The sequence below is a fragment of the Pleurodeles waltl genome, chromosome 1_1 (assembly GCF_031143425.1).
Source record: "Pleurodeles waltl isolate 20211129_DDA chromosome 1_1, aPleWal1.hap1.20221129, whole genome shotgun sequence".
Classification (NCBI taxonomy): domain Eukaryota; kingdom Metazoa; phylum Chordata; class Amphibia; order Caudata; family Salamandridae; genus Pleurodeles; species Pleurodeles waltl.
Window position 1 is genome coordinate 664,863,711 of NC_090436.1, and position 21,905 is coordinate 664,885,615.

General features: G+C 44.0%; 1 protein-coding gene across 2 annotated transcripts in view; it reads right to left on the reverse strand.

Moving 5' to 3' along the window:
• The window catches only part of SNX2 (sorting nexin 2), a 298,179-nt gene that overhangs the window by 187,753 nt on the left and 88,521 nt on the right, over nucleotides 1–21,905 (reverse strand). For both annotated transcript variants that reach the window (XM_069226951.1, XM_069226942.1), the window contains one exon: nucleotides 15,867–15,984. In XM_069226951.1, coding sequence (XP_069083052.1) covers nucleotides 15,867–15,984 — 118 coding nt within the window. The remainder of the gene's footprint in view (nucleotides 1–15,866; nucleotides 15,985–21,905) is intronic.

The following is a 21,905-nucleotide window of genomic DNA, read 5'->3' on the forward strand; positions in this document are numbered from 1 at the left end:
TTATATTACCTATACTAAGGTTTCAAGAAAAAAAGATCTCATTGGGAATTATATTTTTATTTTCAACAAAACTCTTTGCATCAATTCCTAAGACACTGTCTGAAAGGAAAAAAATGAAATTTATTTAGGAAACATAATTCAAACTTTAACCGCTTCTGTGCCTTGGACACCATTCAAGGCTACAATTCCAGTGTGCCTTGGACGAGGTCACCTCGTCCAAGGCACAGCAACTGGGGGGAGCGCTAGCACTCCCCCCCTGTGCAATGGCGGGGATGGAAGGGGAAGCCCTTCCCCTTCCACCCCGACCCCCCCTCCCCAGCTGTGACATCAGTGCGCGAGCGCGCGCTGATTTGTCACAGGGTCTCCCCCATTGCGCTGGAAGCTCTGCTTCCAGCGCGATTGAAAGAGAAATGCTCTGCATTTCTCTTTCAATCACGTGGGGGAGGCCCGGAGAGGCTTCAAAGGGAAGGAAATGTATATACCCGGTATAGAATGAAAACACACTGCAGGGTGCAGCTCATTTATTGGCTCTGGGTACCTTGGGTTCTTGATGAACCTACAAGCCCCATATATCCCCGCAACCAGAGGAGTCCAGCAGACGTAACGGTATATTGCTTTCGAAAATCTGACATTGCAGGAAAAAGTTACAGAGTAAAACGTAGAGAAAAATTGCTGTTTTTTTCACCTCAATTTCAATATTTTTCTTTTTCAGTTGTTATTTTCTGTAGGAAACCCTTGTAGGATCTACACAAATGAACCCTTGCTGAATTCAGAATTTTGTCTACTTTTCAGAAATGTTTCTGGGGTCCAGCATTGGTTTCACACCCATTTCTGTCACTGACTGGAAGGAGGCTGAAAGCACAAAAAATTGTAAAAATGGGGTATGTCCCAGTAAAATGCCAAATTTGTGTTGAAAAATTGGGTTTTCTGATTCAAGTCTCCCTGTTCCTGAAAGCTGGGAAGCTGGTGATTTTAGCACTGCAAACCCTCTGTTGATGCCATTTTCAGGGGGAAAACCACAAGCCTTCTTCTGCAGCCACTTTTTCCATTTTTTTAAAAAAAAACGAAATTTTCACTGTATTTTGGCTAATTTCTTGGCCTCCTTCAGGGGAACCCACAAAGTCTGGGTACCTCTAGAATCCCTAGGATGTTGGAAAAAAAGGACGCAAATTTGGCTTGGCTAGCTTATGTGGACAAAAAGTTATGAGGGCCTAAGCGCGAACTGCCCCAAATAGCCAAAAAAAAGGCCTGGCACAGGAGGGGGAAAAGGCCTGGCAGCGAAGGGGCTAAAGCAACAACCACTATCCTGGTCACTTACACTTAAGTGTTCAAGGTAGCAATGAGTGCCATTGTGTCATAATTTTATGATTCATTGCAAGACGTGAAAATATTAAACAATTAAGCAACAAGCTAATTACTGTCAGAAGACAAATGACTAAAGTCTACAGATTTATGCCACTAACAATCACAGCAATACAGCAATACTGAAGGTAAGGTGTTTGTTTCCTCATTTAGCATACTTTGTCAACTAAATCTTTCTGTGCAATTTTCCAGACCTGACATTTCAATTTACCACCCCTCCCCCTTTTTGGGTTAGGAAGTGGATAAGAGATGTAAACAACAACAACAACAACACTTTATGCAGCCCGTCATGCCGCCGTTTCTGTGGTTTCAACAACTACATGTAAACAGCAGGCGTCATTATGACCCAATATAAAGGAACTCAATTTAACAACCTCAGAAGGATGAAATGCAGAGTTAATCTTGCCAGTATTCAAACTCATGAGCTGCAGGTTATACCCAATGTCAGCAGCAAGTGTTAAAGTTTGTCATTACTCCAGGTAGATTTAACTTACCCGTACTGCAGTGACCAACGAGACGAACACCCACAGATGGCTCAACTGTGGCCTAGTCGTATCAAGTTGCACAATGGCAGATTTGCATTCCTATTTTACAGCTCTACATTCTAAACACATAATCACCAACTCCCCTTCACTCCCCACCAACACCACCACAAAGGTTCTGAATCCCCAACACATCTTCCCTATGAAATAAAGCAACAATCCAGACAAATTCTCAAATACACAACCAAAGCACAAGGCAACACCCCCAAAAAATAACTGAAGACATCAAGACAGGCACCAAGAGGTCACAGAACAAAATAGACATTTTTTTAGCACGCTTCTCTGTTTTTTTAGACCTCTGCATCCGAGGTTCCTACTCCGACAAGAACAACAATTCGATTGAACCAGCGTGTGCTTACACTCATCATACCTGCCAGCAACACTCACAGCAACACTCACTATTTGCTTTCCCAAAGAACAGATACCTTTCTTTGTTCCACCACTCAGCATTGTCCAACTTGACCACACACTGCCACTGAAACTGTCACTTCGGGTTCCTAGAACATGGCAAACCCTTGGGCAAAAAAGCAGGTACCTTGCTCCCACTGAATCCCCCACTGCAACACAAGTACCGTCAATCTTAATTTTCCAGAAACTTTGATTTCGCAAACATTCTTCCTACGGGCACTGAAAATTTACCCATCCAAGGCCTGATCATTCTAAATTAAGATAACCATCCTCTTAATAGATGAAGGGGCAACAGTATCTGCATTTTGCATAATGCACATGGCCTGCACCAGCTTTAATTCCTGAACACAATCCGGTCCACTGGAATGAGCCAACTGTCTTTGATCACCCTATTGTTCCTCTCTACAAGCCAATTACTTCTAGGATGAGACAAGATTCTGGTGAGTTTGCTGCCTACATGATCCAATAACTTGCCAAACCCACCAGAACTGAATTGTACTTGATTGGTGGCAACCCCATTAGGAATTTCTTCTCTTGCCAACAAACTTTCCAGGAACTCTATAACTTTTCCAAACAGACACCTTAAGGTATCTTCACTTCGGGTCAGCATGAATAGTAATCACCAACCACAAATCTGTATTTTCTCGCACCTATCGAAACACAAAGTTGTCCAATGATGGGCGTACCCTGTTTTGCCAGCAACTGGCCCAAAGTCTACTGGACTGGGAATAGAGACGTGAATTTCCCTAATGGTCCACAATAAACTGCCTCAAGTAATGCTCCGATATACCCTTAATATGCCAAGCCCCCACACTGTCTTTCATACCACAAGGGACAACCAGCAGAACTGGCCGCCTCAAATATCCATTGACCATAGACAATTCCACCATTGCATGGTGATACACACCAACAGTCTCACTCAAATTCCTAGCATTCAGCCACCCTTTACACATCAAATAAGTAACTTTACAGAACACTACATTCTCTTCAACTCTTCCTTCCACTCAGACTTGGAGACAGACCCACTGGTTCAGGCAGTCAGGAAACACTCCACCCCAAAATCCAACCCACTCATTTTGTATCTTGTCTGTTTGACACAAGGGTAAGCACAACAATAACTGGTTGTAATATTTAAGGTACCAAGTATGAACTGCAACCAATAAGTGAATTCCTGCAACCTATATTGCCACTTGCCAATTCTGAATACAGAGCTGCCGGGCCCCTTAGTTGTAAACAGGTCTAGCATATCATCCTCTAGTAGATTAGCGATCGTTGGAACACCGTGCGATACTTCTATTTTTAGCCTTGAAAAAGTCAACCCTGACGAAACACGTGTCGGCTGTTTTTCTGAACATGAGAATTGTACTCATCGTCTGATATTGTGCCCAGGATTTCTGATTGGGCTAGATATCATTTTGTCACCCAGAGACATTATCGATGAATTAAGTGAAACTTTTCATCTTTCTGCGATGTGCCGTGGTTTTCTCTCAGGTCTATAAGGGGCTTTAGGTACACCCAAATGGTAAACTCAGAACCCCTAAAACTCACACCAGCCCTTCTCACTCAATGACTAAATATGTGAAATGTGCTGGTCTTTAAAATGTGTGGTGCAGAGCAAACTTCATCCTATTTGTTCTCTGGAGCGAGACAGCACATAATCCACGTTGATTAGCATTTGTTACAACTCTACTCAGGTCACAGGTATCAAAGACTTTGAAGATAGCAAAGGCATTTTCCCCTTTCACAACCTCAGATTCTTCCATACACCCCATACTCCAAAGAATCTCTCCTTCTTTAGTTACATGGTGCATGTTCTTTTATCTGCACACCTAGAAATCGATTGGGAATAGAATTCTAACATGACCAGGGATTATCTTAATTGCTCTTTGCTTTCAGGGGCAGGAAATTCAGCAATGGCCTTAACTAAATTCTCTTTAGGTTCTACACCCTAGGCAGATAAACGCAAACCTAAACAATCAACAGTCATGACCCCAAATGTACACTTCAGTGACATTATAAATTGATTCTCTTGTTCAGAATCTGCAAAACCTTAGCCACTCTCATGTAATGTATCCTCACCTTCCCCATACACAAAGACGTTGTCCTGGAAACAGGTTATACAATGTAAATCTCTGAATATACCCTTCCATCACACACACACACATACAGTTAAGGCTCAGGCCAATCCAGATGGCAACCGCTTGATGAAGAGAGCTATTTCAGGTATAATAAAGTAAGTTAAACGCCTACAAACCTGATATAAAACATGCTGATGCTATGCAGATGACATATCAAGCATAGTTTAAATGTTGGCATTCTACAGAATAAAAAGGAAATCCATATTGAGGACAGGGTGCTTTTCCATCTATATCTTGGAAATGGCACTCAGATCTCTTAAGACCACACACGTTCTGCTGGACATGATGCCTTTACATCCCAAAACGCCAGTACAAATCCATTCTGAACTTTCGATAGGGTCAACAATGCCTTGTTTGAACAGTTCATCCAACTATATTTTAATTAACATTTAAAGTCACAGGAACCCTCAATACCATATGGACCACAGGCTCCGTATAGCTCATTCGACTGTACGCTGTGCAAAAATCCCTTGAGCATGCCCTACTTACCTGCAAACACATCACGTAACTTCAACCACACTGATACTTCCAAAGTGCAAACACTGAGTCTCTACTCAACTAAACTTGATCAGATTGTTAGAATCCAACACAAATCCTAGGTTAATTTGTTCAAATCATCCCAAAAGGCATAACTCGCCTCGGCCACATACACAATATCTGTGATCAATGTGCCTTTGAACTCAAACAAACTCACCCACAACATCAATAGGTTTTCCACCATATGCAACTGGTCAAGGCCACCCAACTAAAGTGCTCCCACTCACTATCAACATGAAAGGCAACACTGATTCCACAATGATTCTAACGGACATGCCTGACATCTCTCTAAAATAAGGCCTTTTTATGTCACTCAGTCACACCTAATACTTAGTTGATGTCACACTAGCTTAGCAACTTATCAATGCACAATATCACATTTTCCTCACTGCAATCAGTATCAGCACAATATTTTTCTTAAACTTCTACTGCATTAAGTGACCGGCACACTAACAGACTTGCAGGCTGGCAAATTGTCCTATATTTTCACATTTGTTACACGTTCTATCCATTGCTGGGTAAAACTGTGCACTGTCAAAAATAGTGTTACTCCCATACCTATGCAATGCTATACATTTAGTTTTCTTCCCTTTGGTTACCTTATCTCTTTTCCAATGCATTTTATCATTAGATTGAATACTCCGAATCGCTGTACCTGTGAGGACATCAACAGCCCACATATTTAAGCAGCAGCACTTTCAATGCCAATTGTAATTTCAGTTGCCTCATCTAGCTTCAACTATACAGTGGTTAGTAGAGCTCCTTGTACCTTGAGTGTAGGCAAGGGTCGCTCCCGGGGGGTGTGGGGGTTGGGGGGCAAATTTATTTTAGGCCATTTCTGACCCCCCAGGGGCAGAAACCTCTAGGCGCCAGGGCAAGGGTCGATCCCCTTGGGGGTAAATTGTATTTAGACCATTTCTGCCCCCCTTGGGGGCAGATTGGCCGATTTTAGGTCAATCTGCCCCCAAGGGGGCAGACACCACTAGGCACTGGGGATTTGTTTTTGGCGCCAATGTCACGCAGGGGGAGCGACCCCGTAGGCAAGAGTCGCTCCCGGGCAGGGGGGGTTCAAATTTATTTTAGGCCATTTCTGCCCCCCCCTGGGGCCGGCTTAGCTAGAGGCCAAAATCCACAGGTAGGCACTTTGCAAAAAACACCTCTGTTTTCTGTGAAAAAATGTGTTGTGTCCACGGTGTGTTTTGGGCCATTTCCTTTCGTGGGCGCTAGGCCTACCCACAGAAGTGAGGTACCATTTTTATCGAGAGACTTAGGGGAACGCTGGGTGGAAGGAAATTTGTGGCTCCTCTCAGATTCCAGAACTTTCTGTCACCGAAATGAGAGGAAAAAGTGTTTTTTTGGCCAAATGTTGATGTTTGCAAAGGATTCTGGGTAACAAAACCTGGTGAGAGCCCCGCAAGTCACCCCATCTTGGATTCCCCTGGGTTTCTAGTTTTCAAAAATGCGCTGGTTTGCTAGGTTTCCCCAGGTGCCGGCTGAGCTACAGGCCAAAATCTACAGGTAGGCACTTTGCAAAAAACACCTCTGTTTTCTTTCAAAAAATTTGATGAATCCATGTTGCGTTTCCTGTCGTGGGCATTAGGCCTAACCATGCAAGTGAGGTACCATTTTTTATCGGGAGACTTGGGGGAACACAGAATAGCAGAATGAAAATGTCACTTACCCAGTGTACATCTGTTCGTGGCATCAGTCGCTGTAGATTCACATGTTTTGCATAGCTCGCCATCTGGTGTTGGGCCGGAGTGTTACAAGTTGTTTTTCTTCGAAGAAGTCTTTCGAGTCACGGGACCGAGTGACTCCTCCTTTTGTCTCCATTGCGCATGGGCGTCGACTCCATCTTCGATTGTTTTTCCCCGCAGAGGGTGAGGTAGGAGTTGAATTGTAGTAATAGTGCCCATGCAATGGAGTGACTAAGTATGTACCTATTTAAGGTTGAGATGATACATATACAAATAGTTGAAGGTAACTTCCAAACTGCTACAGGCTCCCTGGGAGGCGGGTGGGCACATGTGAATCTACAGCGACTGATGCCACGAACAGATGTACACTGGGTAAGTGACATTTTCAGTTCGATGGCATCTGTCGCTGTAGATATGCATGTTTTGCATAGACTAGTAAGCAGTTATCTCCCCAAAAGCGGTGGCTCAGCCTGTAGGAGTGGAAGTAGTTTAAAATAATGTTCTTAATACGGCTTGACCTACTGTGGCTTGTTGTGCGGATAACACGTCTACACAGTAGTGCTTGGTGAATGTGTGAGGCGTAGACCATGTGGCTGCCTTACATATTTCTTGCATTGGGATGTTTCCTAGAAAGGCCAAGGTAGCACCTTTCTTTCTGGTTGAGTGTGCCCTTGGTGTAATGGGCAGCTGTCGTTTAGCTTTAAGGTAGCAGATTTGGATGCATTTAACTATCCATCTGGCTATACCTTGTTTTGATATTGGGTTTCCTGCATGAGGTTTTTGAAATGCAATAAATAGTTGTTTAGTCTTTCTGATGTTCTTTGTTCTGTCAATGTAATACATTAATGCTCTTTTGACATCTAATGTATGTAGTGCCCTTTCAGCTACGGTATCTGGTTGTGGAAAGAACACTGGAAGTTCCACTGTTTGATTTAGATGGAACGGTGAAATAACCTTTGGCAAAAATTTAGGATTAGTCCTTAGGACGACCTTATTCTTGTGTAGTTGTATAAAAGGTTCTTGTATTGTAAACGCCTGAATCTCGCTTACTCTTCTTAGGGAAGTAATGGCGATGAGAAATGCAACCTTCCAGGTTAGGAACTGTATTTCGCAGGAGTGCATGGGTTCAAAAGGTGGACCCATAAGTCTAGTTAGGACAACATTTAGGTTCCATGAAGGAACAGGTGGTGTTCTTGGTGGTATAATTCTCCTAAGGCCCTCCATGAATGCTTTAATGACTGGTATCTTATATAGGGAAGTTGAATAGGTAGTCTGCAGGTATGCAGATATTGCTGCAAGGTGTATTTTAATGGAAGAGAAAGCCAGGTTAGATTTTTGTAAGTGAAGCAAGTAACCCACTACATGTTCTGGAGTTGTGTGTAATGGTTGTATTTGATTAATATGGCAGTAGAAAACAAACCTCTTCCATTTACTTGCATAGCAGTGCCTGGTGGATGGCCTTCTGGCTTGCTTTATGACTTCCATACATTCTTGGGTAAGTTGTAAGTGCCCGAATTCTAGGATTTCAGGAGCCAGATTGCTAGATTCAGCGATGCTGGATCTGGGTGTCTGATCTTTTGGTTGTGTTGTGTCAACAGATCTGGCCTGTTGGGCAATTTGATGTAGGGTACTACTGATAGGTCTAGCAGCGTTGTGTACCAGGGTTGCCTTGCCCAAGTTGGTGCTATTAATATGAGTTTGAGTTTGTTTTGACTGAGTTTGTTTACCAGGTAAGGAAGGAGAGGGAGAGGAGGAAAAGCGTAAGCAAATATCCCTGACCAGTTCATCCATAGGGCATTGCCTTGGGACTGTTTGTGTGGGTATCTGGATGCGAAGTTTTGGCATTTTGAGTTCTCCTTCGTCGCAAACAAGTCTATTTGAGGTGTTCCCCAGAGTTTGAAATAGGTGTTCAGAATTTGGGGGTGAATTTCCCATTTGTGGACCTGTTGGTGATCTCGAGAGAGATTGTCTGCGAGGTGATTTTGGATCCCTGGTATAAATTGTGCTATTAGGCGAATTTGGTTGTGAATTGCCCAACGCCAAATTTTTTGTGCTAGCAGGCTTAACTGCGTGGAGTGCGTCCCCCCTTGCTTGTTTAGATAATACATTGCTGTCATGTTGTCTGTCTTGAAGAGAATGTATTTGTGAACTATTATTGGTTGGAAAGCTTTTAGTGCTTGAAAAACTGCTAGAAGTTCTAGGTGATTTATATGCAGTTTTGTTTGATGTACGTTCCATTGTCCTTGTATGCTGTGTTGATCGAGGTGTGCTCTTCACCCTGTCATGGAAGCATCTGTTGTTATTACGTATTGTGGCACTGGCTCTTGGAAAGGCCGCCCTTTGTTTAAATTTATGTTGTTCCACCACAGAAGCGAGAGGTAAGTTTGGCGGTCTATTAACACCAGATCTAGAAGATGACCCTGTGCTTGAGACCACTGTGATGCTAGGCACTGTTGTAAGGGCCTCATGTGCAGTCTTGCGTTTGGGACAATGGCTATGCATGAAGACATCATGCCTAGGAGTTGTAATATCATCTTTGCTTGTATCTTTTGTGTTGGATACATGCGTTGTATGATGGTGTTGAAATTTTGAATTCTTTGGGGACTTGGAGTGACTACTCCTTTTGTTGTGTCTATTATGGCTCCTAGGTATTGTTGTACCTTGCACGGCAGAATGTTGGATTTCGTGAAGTTGACGGTGAACCCTAGTTTGAAGAGGGTTTGTATGATCTGATTTGTGTGATTTGAGCACTCTATTAACGAATGGGCCTTGATTAGCCAGTCGTCTAGATATGGGAACACATGTATTTGCTGCCTTCTGATGTGTGCAGCGACTACTGCTAGACATTTGGTAAAGACTCTTGGTGCGGTTGTTAATCCGAAAGGCAGTACCTTGAATTGGTAATGTATTCCTTTGAATACAAACCTTAGGTATTTCCTGTGCGATGGGTGTATTGGTATATGGAAATACGCGTCCTTGAGGTCTAAAGTTGTCATGTAGTCGTGTAGTTTTAGCAATGGTAATACTTCTTGTAGTGTGACCATGTGAAAGTGGTCTGATTTGATGAATGTGTTCACTATTCTGAGGTCTAGGATTGGTCTCAGCGTTTTGTCCTTCTTTGGTATCAGAAAGTACAGTGAGTAAACTCCTGTGTTTATTTGTGTGTTTGGCACTAATTCGATTGCATTCTTTTGCAATAGTGCCTGCACTTCTATCTCCAGGAGATTGGAATGATGTTTTGTCAAATTTTGTGCTTTTGGTGGTATGTTTGGAGGGAATTGTAGAAATTCTATGCAATAACCATGTTGGATAATTGCTAGAACCCTGTAGTGATTTTCTCCCATGCTTTGTAATAATGACTTATTCTTCCCCCCACTGGTGTTGTGTGGAGGGGGTGAGTGACATGTGAGTCACTGCTTAGTAGTAGGGGTTTTGGGGCTTTGAAATTTTCCTCTATTCCTAGGGAATTGCCCTCCTCTATATTGTCCCCGAAAACCTCCTCTGTACTGTCCCTGGTAACTGGACGGTGTTGCCTGTGAGGTGCTGGCTTGTGTGCTCTGACCCCGAAACCCCCCTCTAAAGGGTGTTTTACGGAATGTGCTGTAATTCCCTCTGCTCTGCGGGGAGTAGAGTGCGCCCATGGCTTTAGCAGTGTCCGTGTCTTTTTTGAGTTTCTCAATCGCTGTGTCCACTTCTGGACCGAACAGTTCTTTTTCGTTAAAAGGCATATTGAGAACTGCTTGCTGAATCTCTGGTTTAAATCCAGACGTTCGGAGCCATGCATGCCTTCTGATAGTTACAGATGTATTAATTGTCCGTGCAGCTGTATCTGCAGCGTCCATGGAGGAACGGATTTGGTTGTTGGAAATGGTCTGTCCCTCCTCAACCACTTGTTTTGCCCTATTTTGTAGGTCCTTGGGCAGATGGTCAATGAGATGTTGCATCTCATCCCAATGGGCTCTGTCATAGCGCGCAAGTAGTGCCTGGGAGTTAGCGATGCGCCACTGGTTTACAGCTTGTGCTGCGACTCTCTTACCAGCTGCATCGAACTTGCGGCTTTCTTTATCTGGGGGTGGTGCATCTCCAGATGTGTGGGAGTTGGCCCTTTTCCTAGCTGCTCCTACAACGACAGAGTCTGGTGGCAGCTGTGTAGTGATGAAAGCCGGGTCTGTAGGAGGCGCCTTATACTTTTTTTCCACTCTTGGTGTGATTGCCCTACTTTTGACCGGCTCCTTAAAGATTTCTTTTGCGTGCCGGAGCATACCAGGGAGCATAGGCAGGCTTTGGTAGGAGCTGTGGGTGGAGGAGAGTGTGTTGAATAAAAAGTCATCCTCGACCTGTTCTGAGTGGAGGCTTACATTGTGAAATTGTGCTGCTCTAGCCACCACTTGAGAATACGCAGTGCAGTCCTCTGGTGGAGATGGCTTCGTAGGGTATGCCTCCGGACTGTTATCTGACACTGGGGCGTCGTATAAGTCCCATGCGTCTTGATCTTGGTCACCCTGGCTCATGGTGGTGTGAGCTGGGGAATGTGATGGAGTTTGTGCTGGTGAGACGTTAATCACAGGTGGAGGAGAGGGTGGTGGGGTAACTTTTTTCACCACTTTTGTTTGTGGTGTTTGTTCAGTTTGGAACTCCAATCTTCTCTTTCTTCTAATAGGGGGAAGGGTGCTTATTTTTCCTGTCCCATGCTGTATGAAAATACGCTTTTGCGTATGGTCTACATCAGTTGAGTGTAGCTCTTCCTCAAACCTATGCTTTTGCATTTGGGAGGTTAGCGAGTGCTCTTCTGTATAAGAGCCTGAAACTGGGTCGGTTGCAGTTTGTTTTGGCACCGAAACCCTGTCTGCATCTTTTTTCGGCTCCGAGGTGACTTTTTTTCTTTTTCGGGGCCGAAACCTCTCGGCGTCAATCTTCTTCGGTGCCGCTGTCTCGGCGTCGAGCCGTGTCTACACCGGTATCTCGGTGTCGATGCTTGTCTCCAGCACTTTCTTGGTCCCGAGAAGGCTGCGTGCCGGTGTCTCGACCGGAGTCGGACGATCTCGGCACTGTTTGGGCCTTTTTCGGTGCCGACGGTCGGTCACCGAATTTATGGGTCGAGCCATGGCCTGGTGGCAGTGGCGTCCCCTGGGCCTTGTAAATCTTCTTCTGAGTGGTTTTCGACGTCTTACTCACGGTTTGTGTATCGTCGAATCCTTCGGAGTCCGATACTTGGATCGAAAAGGTTCCCTCCTCTTCTTGTTCCTCGAACTCCCGGTGGGCTGTCGGCGCGGACGCCATCTGAAGTCTTCTGGCTCGACGGTCTCGGAGTGTTTTTCGGGACCGGAACGCACGACAGGCCTCGCAGGTGTCTTCACTGTGCTCAGGTGACAGGCACAGGTTGCAGACCAAGTGTTGGTCTGTATAGGGGTATTTATTGTGGCATTTGGGACAGAAACGGAACGGGGTCCGTTCCATCGGCGTTCTTCTGCACGCGGTCGGGCTGACCAGGCCCCGACGGGGGATCGAAAAAATTACCCCGAAGGGCACCGGAGCTCTTCAATCTTAGACGCGGTGTTGAATCTAACTACGCCGATCCCGAACGCAACAATACCGATGAAAATCTTCCGAAATTAGCTATCTTTCTGTTCCGAAACTCGGAGCGACAGGAACACGTCCGAACCCGATGGCGGAAAAAAAACAATCGAAGATGGAGTCGACGCCCATGCGCAATGGAGACAAAAGGAGGAGTCACTCGGTCCCGTGACTCGAAAGACTTCTTCGAAGAAAAACAACTTGTAACACTCCGGCCCAACACCAGATGGCGAGCTATGCAAAACATGCGTATCTACAGCGACAGATGCCATCGAACCAAGTGTTACTGCCCCTTGTGTTTCTCTACACTTCATTCCAAATGTAAGACAGTGTGTAAAAAAGATGTCTATTTGAGAAATATCCTGTAATTCACATGCTAGTATGGGGACCCCAGAATTCAGAGATGTGCATATAACCACTGCTTCTCAATACCTTATCTTGTGCCCATTTTGGAAATACAAAGGTTTTCTTGATACCTATTTTTCACTCTTTATATTTCACCAAATGAATTGCTGCATACCCGGTATACAGTGAAAACCCATTGCACGGTTTAGCTCATTTATTGGCTATGGGTACCTACAAGCCCTATATATCCCCAAAACCAGAAGAGTCCAGCAGACGTAACGGTATATTGCTTTAAAAAATCTGCCATCGCAGTAAAAAGTTACAGAGTAAAACGTGAGGAAAAATTGTTGGTTTTTTTCACCTCAATTTCATTTTTTTTTTTTATTTCATCTGTTATTTTCTGTAGGAAAACCTTGTAGGATCTACACAAACGACCCCTTGCTGAATTCAGAATTTTGTCTACTTTTTAGAAATGTTTAGCTTTCCGGGATCCAGCACTGGTTTCACACCCATTTCAGTCACTCACTGGAAGGAGTCTATAAGCACAACAAATATTAAAAATGGGGTATGTCCCAGTAAAATGCCAAAATTGTGTTGAAAAATGTGTTTTTCTGATTCAAGGCTGCCTGTTCCTGAAAGCTGGAAGCTGGTGATTTTAGCACCGCAAACCTTTTGTTGATGCCATTTTCAGTGAAAAAAACACAAGCCTTCTTCTGCAGCCTTTTATTCCCATTTTATTTGGAGAAAAAAAAACTAAATTTTTGCTGTATTTTGGCTAATTTCTTGGTCTTCTTCGGGGGAACCCACAAACTCTGGGTACCTCTAGAATCCCTAGGATGTTGGAAAAAAAAGGACGCAAGTTTGGCGTGGGTCACTTATGTGGACTTAAAGGTATGTGGGCCTAAGCGCGAACTCCCCCAAATAGCCAAAAAAGGCCTGGCACCTGAGGGGGAAAAGTCCTGGCAGCGAAGGAGTTAGCGCACTCAGTCCAAATCAAGGACACTGGCAGTGGAAAGAAAGGCAAGAGGAGGAGCCACATTTTTTTGCATGTTGATGGAGAAACCAATATGAAAGACAAGGAAGGAAAGAAAAAAAAATATCTAAAAACTTCACCAGTAGTGAATGACCTTTACGCCAGTCGCAATCACAGTGCTTTGTGGAAAACAGCAATGGTCTCAGTCTCAGAGTGACTGCCTTGGAATATGCTGGAAACTATTAAATTGGTTCGGCGGGGCTGCAATATGAGAAGATGTAAAGTTAAGTACACAAAGGATTTGCACCACAAATACTTGACTGCGAAATCCAGCAGATTAGGTAATCGTTGACACAATTACTCCTGGATTTTAGTGTGTGCATCACAAGATGCCCAACGATATGCAAGTACAAGGTGTGCAAACCACCGTCAAAATTCGTAAGTTAACGAGCGCGCTAGAGCTCTCCAAATGTCTCTAGAGGATACGCAAAACAAGGTGTGCGTTACACCGCAACTGTTAAACATGTCGTCGGAGGTGGGCATATACTCACAGTGTTTAGGCAGCAGATGCATTCATTAGTTGACACTCAATTGGTAATATGTGTTTCCGGGCAAATCACGCTCTTCAGAGTATGGAAGGCCCCCCCTGTCCGATCCAAGATGGCGGCAATTAAAATTGTCAATTTTAAATTGTCATGTAGACGTCGGAGCTTCTTCATCAAACTACTTAATTGTCCAACAGAGCTTTAAACCAGATGCCTTCCACTGATGTCGTGGAGGGCAAAGTCCTCCAATAGGATACCATTAGCTTACAGTTCAGGAAGTTCTTGAACCATAAAAGGACGGTTACTCACGTCATTGCACACCTGCCTTGCTGTCTGGTTCTCAGTTAAGAGCACCAAGACTCCAGGAGTCACCGGAAAAAGGGGAACCACAGGACAACAAATTCAATGAAGCGTAAACCAGTCCTGCCAGTCACCAGTTCATTCATTGCTAGTGAAAGGATATCATTACTCCAGGTAGATTATACTTATTTATTAAGCACACTGCTGAGTACAGCAAGACTGAGGCCCCCATGTCCCATAAAGCCTAATCGCCCACTTCCTACAACGAAATATTTTAATTCCCATCTGGCAGTTCTACATTCTAACTACATAAATAACCAACAGGCATCACAACTATAAAATCACCATGTACCAGCAAAATGCTTAGTACTCTTCGTGAACTCTCTCATTTGGTAATCGGATTGTGGGGCAATATTCTCTGCATAATGGTATCTTCATTACCGCTTTGGTAAAGCGGGAGCAAGACAGCGTTTAATGCAACAGCTGTTAAAAGCTCCCTAGACGTGGGTGACCTTAGCCCTTTGACTCTTTCAGAGTTCTTGGAATATTACTTTCAAGCCGACTCTAACCAACCTTCCCTCTTCGCACACTTTGGGAAAACCATGCAGTGCGTTTGGTTTCAGTAACTCAGCTCTATGTGTGTTTCATGTCGAGATGCAAGACAAAAGCTGTAAATATTGTGTCTAATAATGCACACCAGGGAAATGCCAACATTGTACCCTGTAGAATAGGTAGTCCCCTGTCCCCAGAGGTGGGCGCCGTTAAACATGAATGACTAGAGGGCAACATGCCAACATGCATGCCTAGGCGGATAGACCGCTAATTCGTTTGGTGCTTCGGAAATAAACATTACTCAATTAAGTGATTGTAAGATGAATAACGTATTCTGCTATACGTTTTAAAAATGTTCTATTTATTTTACTCTGCAGCGTCTGAAAACTGAGTGAGGGCATCATCGTTCTCTGGAGTAGGGATGTAGGCATCAGAATTGCAGCGGATGTAGGCATCAGCATTGCAGCGAGTGCAGTGGTACCACAGTCCGAGGTGTGGGCACCCACTGTATTAGAATTATGGCTGGTTTATGTTTTTTTTTTTTTTTTTAACTATCAACTAGGGAGACGAATGCCTTTTTTAACTTGCTTGGCTTGGGGCCCATGGCACACAAGGCAAGCACCTGTGCCACTGCTAGGGAGCTTGTTCCATGCTTCAGAAACCCTCGAACATAATTAAAGATTTAAAAAGAAAAGATGTTCGATAAGGAGTCATTAGTTAATGAACCAAATAATTTCCTCGGCATAACGCTGCTGGTCATCTGGAATGAAAAAATGCTTTATGTTGACTTACAAGAAAACAGGACAACATTATGTCACATTACACAAACGGCCGTTATAAATTACAATTCATCAGACCAAATGGTACGTCGATAAAGGATTTCAAAAGATTACCAGCGAAAAGGTCTTCGTGGTCATCGTGTAAAATGATATCGGCGGGCTTCGGACCATTGGAAGGTGTACTAATGTCTTCTGCAGGTAGACTGGCAGGTTCTGGCGAGGAAGGGCTTGACTGTAAAAACAAACAAAATGCATGTGAAAAACACTTCACCCCGCAATACACTTGTGTTTACATTCAGTCAAAGTTGAATAATTATGATCTAGAAATATAGACAGAGTGCACGGCAGATCTTAGAAAGGGAGCAGCATCGAGCGTCGGCAGTTTCCATTTCCTATTTCCGGTGCGATAACAATGAACGGGAAACCCTATCTTGCTCTCTACCGCTTCCAAGGCTCAGATATCTGGCATCCCTCTTCCTCACAGGTTCTACCAGAGTGCATAGTTCAGACTCGCAACTAATCAGGAATTGTTTCATTTTGGCTCAAAACAATTTCCTCATTTTCTTTTAGAACGAAATAAGCAATCGACATATGGACTGTTACACATGATTCACAGACCACAATAGTTTAGTGTCAAGTAACGATCTTTCATATTGCATCGTTTTTGAAAATTCAGTTATGCAACACAAGAACGCTTTAAACTAAGTCGAATGTATCGCAGGTAGGTATTTTAGTAAATTGTCTGCAAATCAAAAATAGTAAACACAAGCAAAACGTACATATTTTTCTCCACAGCAAACAAAGGTTTCATCCTGACACAAAGGAACAGAGCATGGAGATACGGTTAAATAATTAACTGCGCATTTGTGTAGGGTTGTTCTTTTTGGGGATACCATTGCCAAAGACTTGATAAATGTAGTGCAATGATAGTGAGGGCTGCCACATAATCTCATCTATGCTGTGAAGCATACCATGCTGTGAGACTGCACACCAGTGATAGGCGTACTTTAAAGCAATAAATGCTACCACAAAATATATCTAACCATTCCAATTAATACATTCTCTTCTTTTTCCTAAACAAGATTAGATTTGACAGTCCGTAATCATTCAAACACTGTGACCCATTTCTGCCTTTAACTGCTTATACAAATGCTCTTGTCGTTAAACCAGTAAAGTAAATTTACACTATTTTCTAACTTACATGTCTAGTCAGATTGATAAAGGCCTTTTACAATTCCTTAAACTCCCCATTTCTCCATTAATTAATACTGCTGGAGTAGTACTACTGAGTCTGATACGCTCATGACATGGGTTAAAAAAACATATTTTCTTCAGATACTTCACACTACTCAAAGTTTAGACCTATTTTCTCGTTGCGCTATGTGGCTAACCTTTCACAATCAATTTCAACAGTTAGTCTTTAGAGGCCATTACTAGATTTAGTTCCTCGTCAATGTATTACCACCATACTAAGTCATTCTCAACGATCTGAGGATCAGAGCCAGAACACTTGCCTGCTTTCTACTGGACTGGCTTGCTACATTTGGCACAACACATAATCCACTCCACTGTGTTGGTGTGCCCGTATTTATAGACTGGCTTTACGTTCTTCCCCACATTTAATGCAGCACTTCCACCTTGTAAGTCTTCTCCACAAAGACAGTCTATTAAGGCACTGCCAAAAACTCAGCCCTGTTGCCTTTATTATTTTGCCATCTTCATTCCCTGGTAATGCTTCACCATGTTTATGGAGTGAAACTTTTCATATAAGCAGCAAGCACTCAGATTACTAACCAGAGGAAGGATGCAGTTGACAAACAAGAACCAGTTCAGTGCTACTTGGAGTTAGCTTGTGAATGCTTCAAAATGTTCAAGTGAATCCGCCTACTTGTCACATTTTCGTAATTTAGGAGAGATCTCTTCTGTGTGACCTTAGATTGGGCCCACCATCTACAGGAGCATGTCCCTTTTCTAGTCTATGAGATCTGCACATCCTTGTGAAATTAAATCTAACTCTGACCCCTCTGACTTTGGTTGTTGTTCACATTCATTTTTATCAGTACTGCACCGCGCTGCATAAATACTATCTTGCTGTTGGACATGTGTTATCAGCCATGCATTCACTTCACTGACTTCCTTCGGCCAGTATTCTTAATTTTAAGGCAGTGCGGTTCTGTCCATCAGGACTTTTATAATATATTACTGTGATGAAACTTACTCAAATATCAATCCACACATTCTTTTTGATATGGGGCAGTGCACTTGATGTACAAGAATATGAACCTTGCAATTCACTTCTGGAATCTTTCAGGCGCAAGGGACGACATAAAATTCCGAAAGTTAAAAACCTGGCATTTCATCGGATCACTTTGAGACCTCAATCCCCGGCATACGTCTCCTCTTTATTTCTACAGTTCCAAGAGAGTCTCTGTGTTTAAGTGTTCCAAATAAACACGATAATGTAACGGTCCTGAGAATCCCACGTTTTGTATGCAAGCAGTTACCTTCTGAAAACTAAATACTCTTTTGGCAGGCCAGCTAACAGCTCACGGATTTACTTTGTTCTTAGCAAACTGAACACTCAGCATTCTTCTAATCTCACTCACAAGCCCTGCCAACCGTTTCCATTATAATTAGCTGAAACAAACACGTCAATTAATAAATGTATTTCTAACCACACCAATGCATAACGTTTTGGGATAAAACGATTTTACATTTATTTATTTATAAATTAACAAAACACACTAAACAAAACGTGATCTACTCTACGTAGAGCGCACAGACCATCTTTAGATATATATCACTGTTACATTAAATTCCAGGATTCTTCAACATGGCATGTCATTCAGAGTATTTAGAGATGTGCAGTGCTGCCTCCTGCAAGAAGTAATCCCATTCATGTCCATACCGCTGGAGTTGTAAAAACACAAAACCATTGAATATATTCGCATGCAGACATGCAACGTGACCAATCTCTATGAGATAATTGGGGGGAAAAAAAAGAGTGCCAGTGCTAACCATTGAAGAATGGCTCAAGCATCAAGAGGGGAAGCATACGACCAGGATAGCCACAACGAAGATGGGGCAGAGACGGAACAGAGACAGGTGCCTTGCTTACTGAAGGAGGGTAGTCATGTGCATTTGTATTTGAGCATAATCATGTTTCCCTGTGCGTGTGCATCGACTGGTAGTGTCACTCCAAGGTACCTGGTGTCCAGCACTAACACTGTGGTGGTAATCATTGTCAGAGAACAGAACGTTATTGACAAATGCTGCACATCTCTAGCCTAACTGTGACCACCTGACCACTGACATAACAGTGGCCATTCTTGACATACCGTTGTCATTCGTGGATTTACGGTGTCCAGGGCAGGCACAATGTAAGCACACAATGACGGCCATCCATGGCATTATAGATTCCACACATGGCATAATTGTGACTGTTCCTGTCATTGTGGTGGTCATCACTGGCAAGAAAGGATAATGCAATAAGCAAGTGAGGCTGAATTTATTCAAGCAAGGCAGTCGTATAATTATATACTTGATGAAAATGACTAGCAGACGTACTGGGATTTCATATGTATTTAGTGAAAAGCAAAATACCTCTTATTTGATAGCAACATCTCTGTATTTTTACAAACTGATAAACTGTTTGGCACAAACTATTTTTATTCCCATATAATAAATAAAATCTGATACTTGAATGACAGTTTCATGTGTTACTTCCTTGATGTCAGAGGGTACTTGCTGCAATAGACGTTATTATCTTTCACGTATGGACGCAAGATTGCCTGACGCCTGACTTCCGGGCCGCCTGACTTCCGGTCGGAGCGCCTCCGGCGAAACCAGGTCCACGCGTACCAGAGCGGTGACACCCATGACACCCCGGTCAGGGGACAACGCACCCGCACCTGCAGCCCATGATCGCTGGGCACCACGGACTTCAAGACTCGCCGGAACCAAGCACCGAGAGCAGGGGGGGGGGTTTGCCGGGCAGCAGGAGCCGCCGCTGGACTAGGCTCTGCTCCCTGCAGCCGCCTTTCTCACGCCGGGGGCCCACACGGCCGGCTCCGCGCAGACCCCAGGGCTATAATCGAAGTACTCTCCTCCCAGTAACAAACTGATCGCCACTGGCCCCTGCCCTGCGCTGCGAGTTAGAACCCGCTCCCACCCCAGCCAGGAGTGCCTGGTAGTATTTTAAAGGCTGGGCTGTTTGGGGCTTCCCGAGGCTCGGGGCTCCTTCTCACTGCGAGAGTTGGCAGTGTTGCTCGGTGCCTCTGTGTGAATTGTGCTCCGAGCGTGGACCGCCGAGCCTGCCTCTTCCTCCAGCACCCGGGGACTGTTCGCGGGACAGGATCACAGAGGAGCAGGGCCGCGGTGATCTGCCGGTTCCGTTGCATCCCTCTGTGGGGGGACACGAAGCGCCGCCCAAGAAATCCACAAACTGCTGCCAGCGAGGAGCAGAATCGCACAAGTTACCTGCTGCCCATGGTCCATTTCTTCCCCGGACTTTCCCGCTAGTTAGGAGTTGCCTGACTCCACTCGGCTCTCTTCAGCGCCAAGCAAATTTGTGCAACCAGGATTGGATTGAAGTGGGGAAGGAGAGGCTTTTGCGCAATTAGCACACACATAATCTAAAATCAATCACCAGTCGAAAGCACTCCGATATTGTCTGTCAACCCAGGGGTGGCAGCAAGGATGACACTAACACGTGGAAGGAAAAAAGCAGCAAAGAGGCAAAGGCTAGGCTCACCAGGGGAATGTCAGCATGAGCAAAAAAATGAATCTACCGAAAGGAAAGTACACCCAAACCCGGCACACACTAAGAAATCGCCCTGCAAATCTCCAAGCAAAGGAAAAAAAGCAGGATACAAAATCACAGACTTCTTTCTCACTAAGAAGGAATAGAATCCCACGAGCGCATTAATGGGTATAGCTCCTGCCGACGACTCCAAGACAACATGTGCAGCTGACGTGAAGACCCCGCAGGACATCGAAAGGACCTGCGCGGACCTGGGGAAAATCCACATACCAATTCCCCAGCCAAATAAAACCGGCTTAACTATCAGTGCAGAAATTCACAGATGTTACCTAGATTATACTTTTTCCACTTTAAACCTCAGTAACTGGAACAACTGGGGTGGGAGTCTGTACTGCACTCCTTTTTCCAAACAACCCTCGCGAGTAGAGAACGACACAGACTGTATCATAATTGAGGAATTTCCGCTGATAGACCTTTCAGATACACATCAGGGCTCTGCGTTTGCAAACAACAAAACAAAAATGAGATCTACTTATAGTACAAGCTCACCATGAAAAGATCTCTCATCTTGTAATATAACAACTACAACAACAACATTCGACATGCACGCATCCTCAGCTGTCATGGCAATGGAGCAACCAGAGCAACTAGAGGAACTTGAAGACTCACTAGACCACACAACGGGAGCTAAAGCAAATGTAGAACCATCAATATCTGGAGACTCGTGGAAGGCCTTGCTAGCAACAATGGACGCGATATCAGCAGCCATCCAATTTCAAGCAGATAAGCAAGACACTCAGGTAGATTTACTCAACATCCTGGCCATCCACATTGTGAGCATCGACAACAAGCTACAATCCTTGAATGATCTGATAAAGAGGGCTCAAACCCGCTCATACACTCAGCAGGTGATATGTCAGTGCTCCATCACAGGCGATAATTCACAGATCTCTGGATATCCTAAATGACATCTTGAAAGAGGTAAAAATTCAGACCCTTAGAACTGAAGAGCATCTTAGTAGTTGTGGCAAGAAGACCCCCAAAAACCAAACGAAGAAGGATAACCCACAAAATGCAAAGGTATCCCATGAGGAAAGCAATAATAGGAAGGGTACTCATTTATCCGAACAGGGAATGTCTCAGAGCAACACAGAGGGCAGATCATGCCTTAGCACACAAGAAATGGGACCCCTCAAGGGTGGATCGAAGGATTTAATTCCCAACAATACAATAGTGGGGGAATCATCCCTTACGAAACGGGAAAAGAAACGAAAAAGGAAGGCACAGAAAAAAAACAAAGGGGGTCCAGCAAAGCTATATATGGAAATCGTTTGCTAAATCAAATGGCACGCAGTCCAAGGAATCAGAAAGCACTGAAAACAGAAACAAGA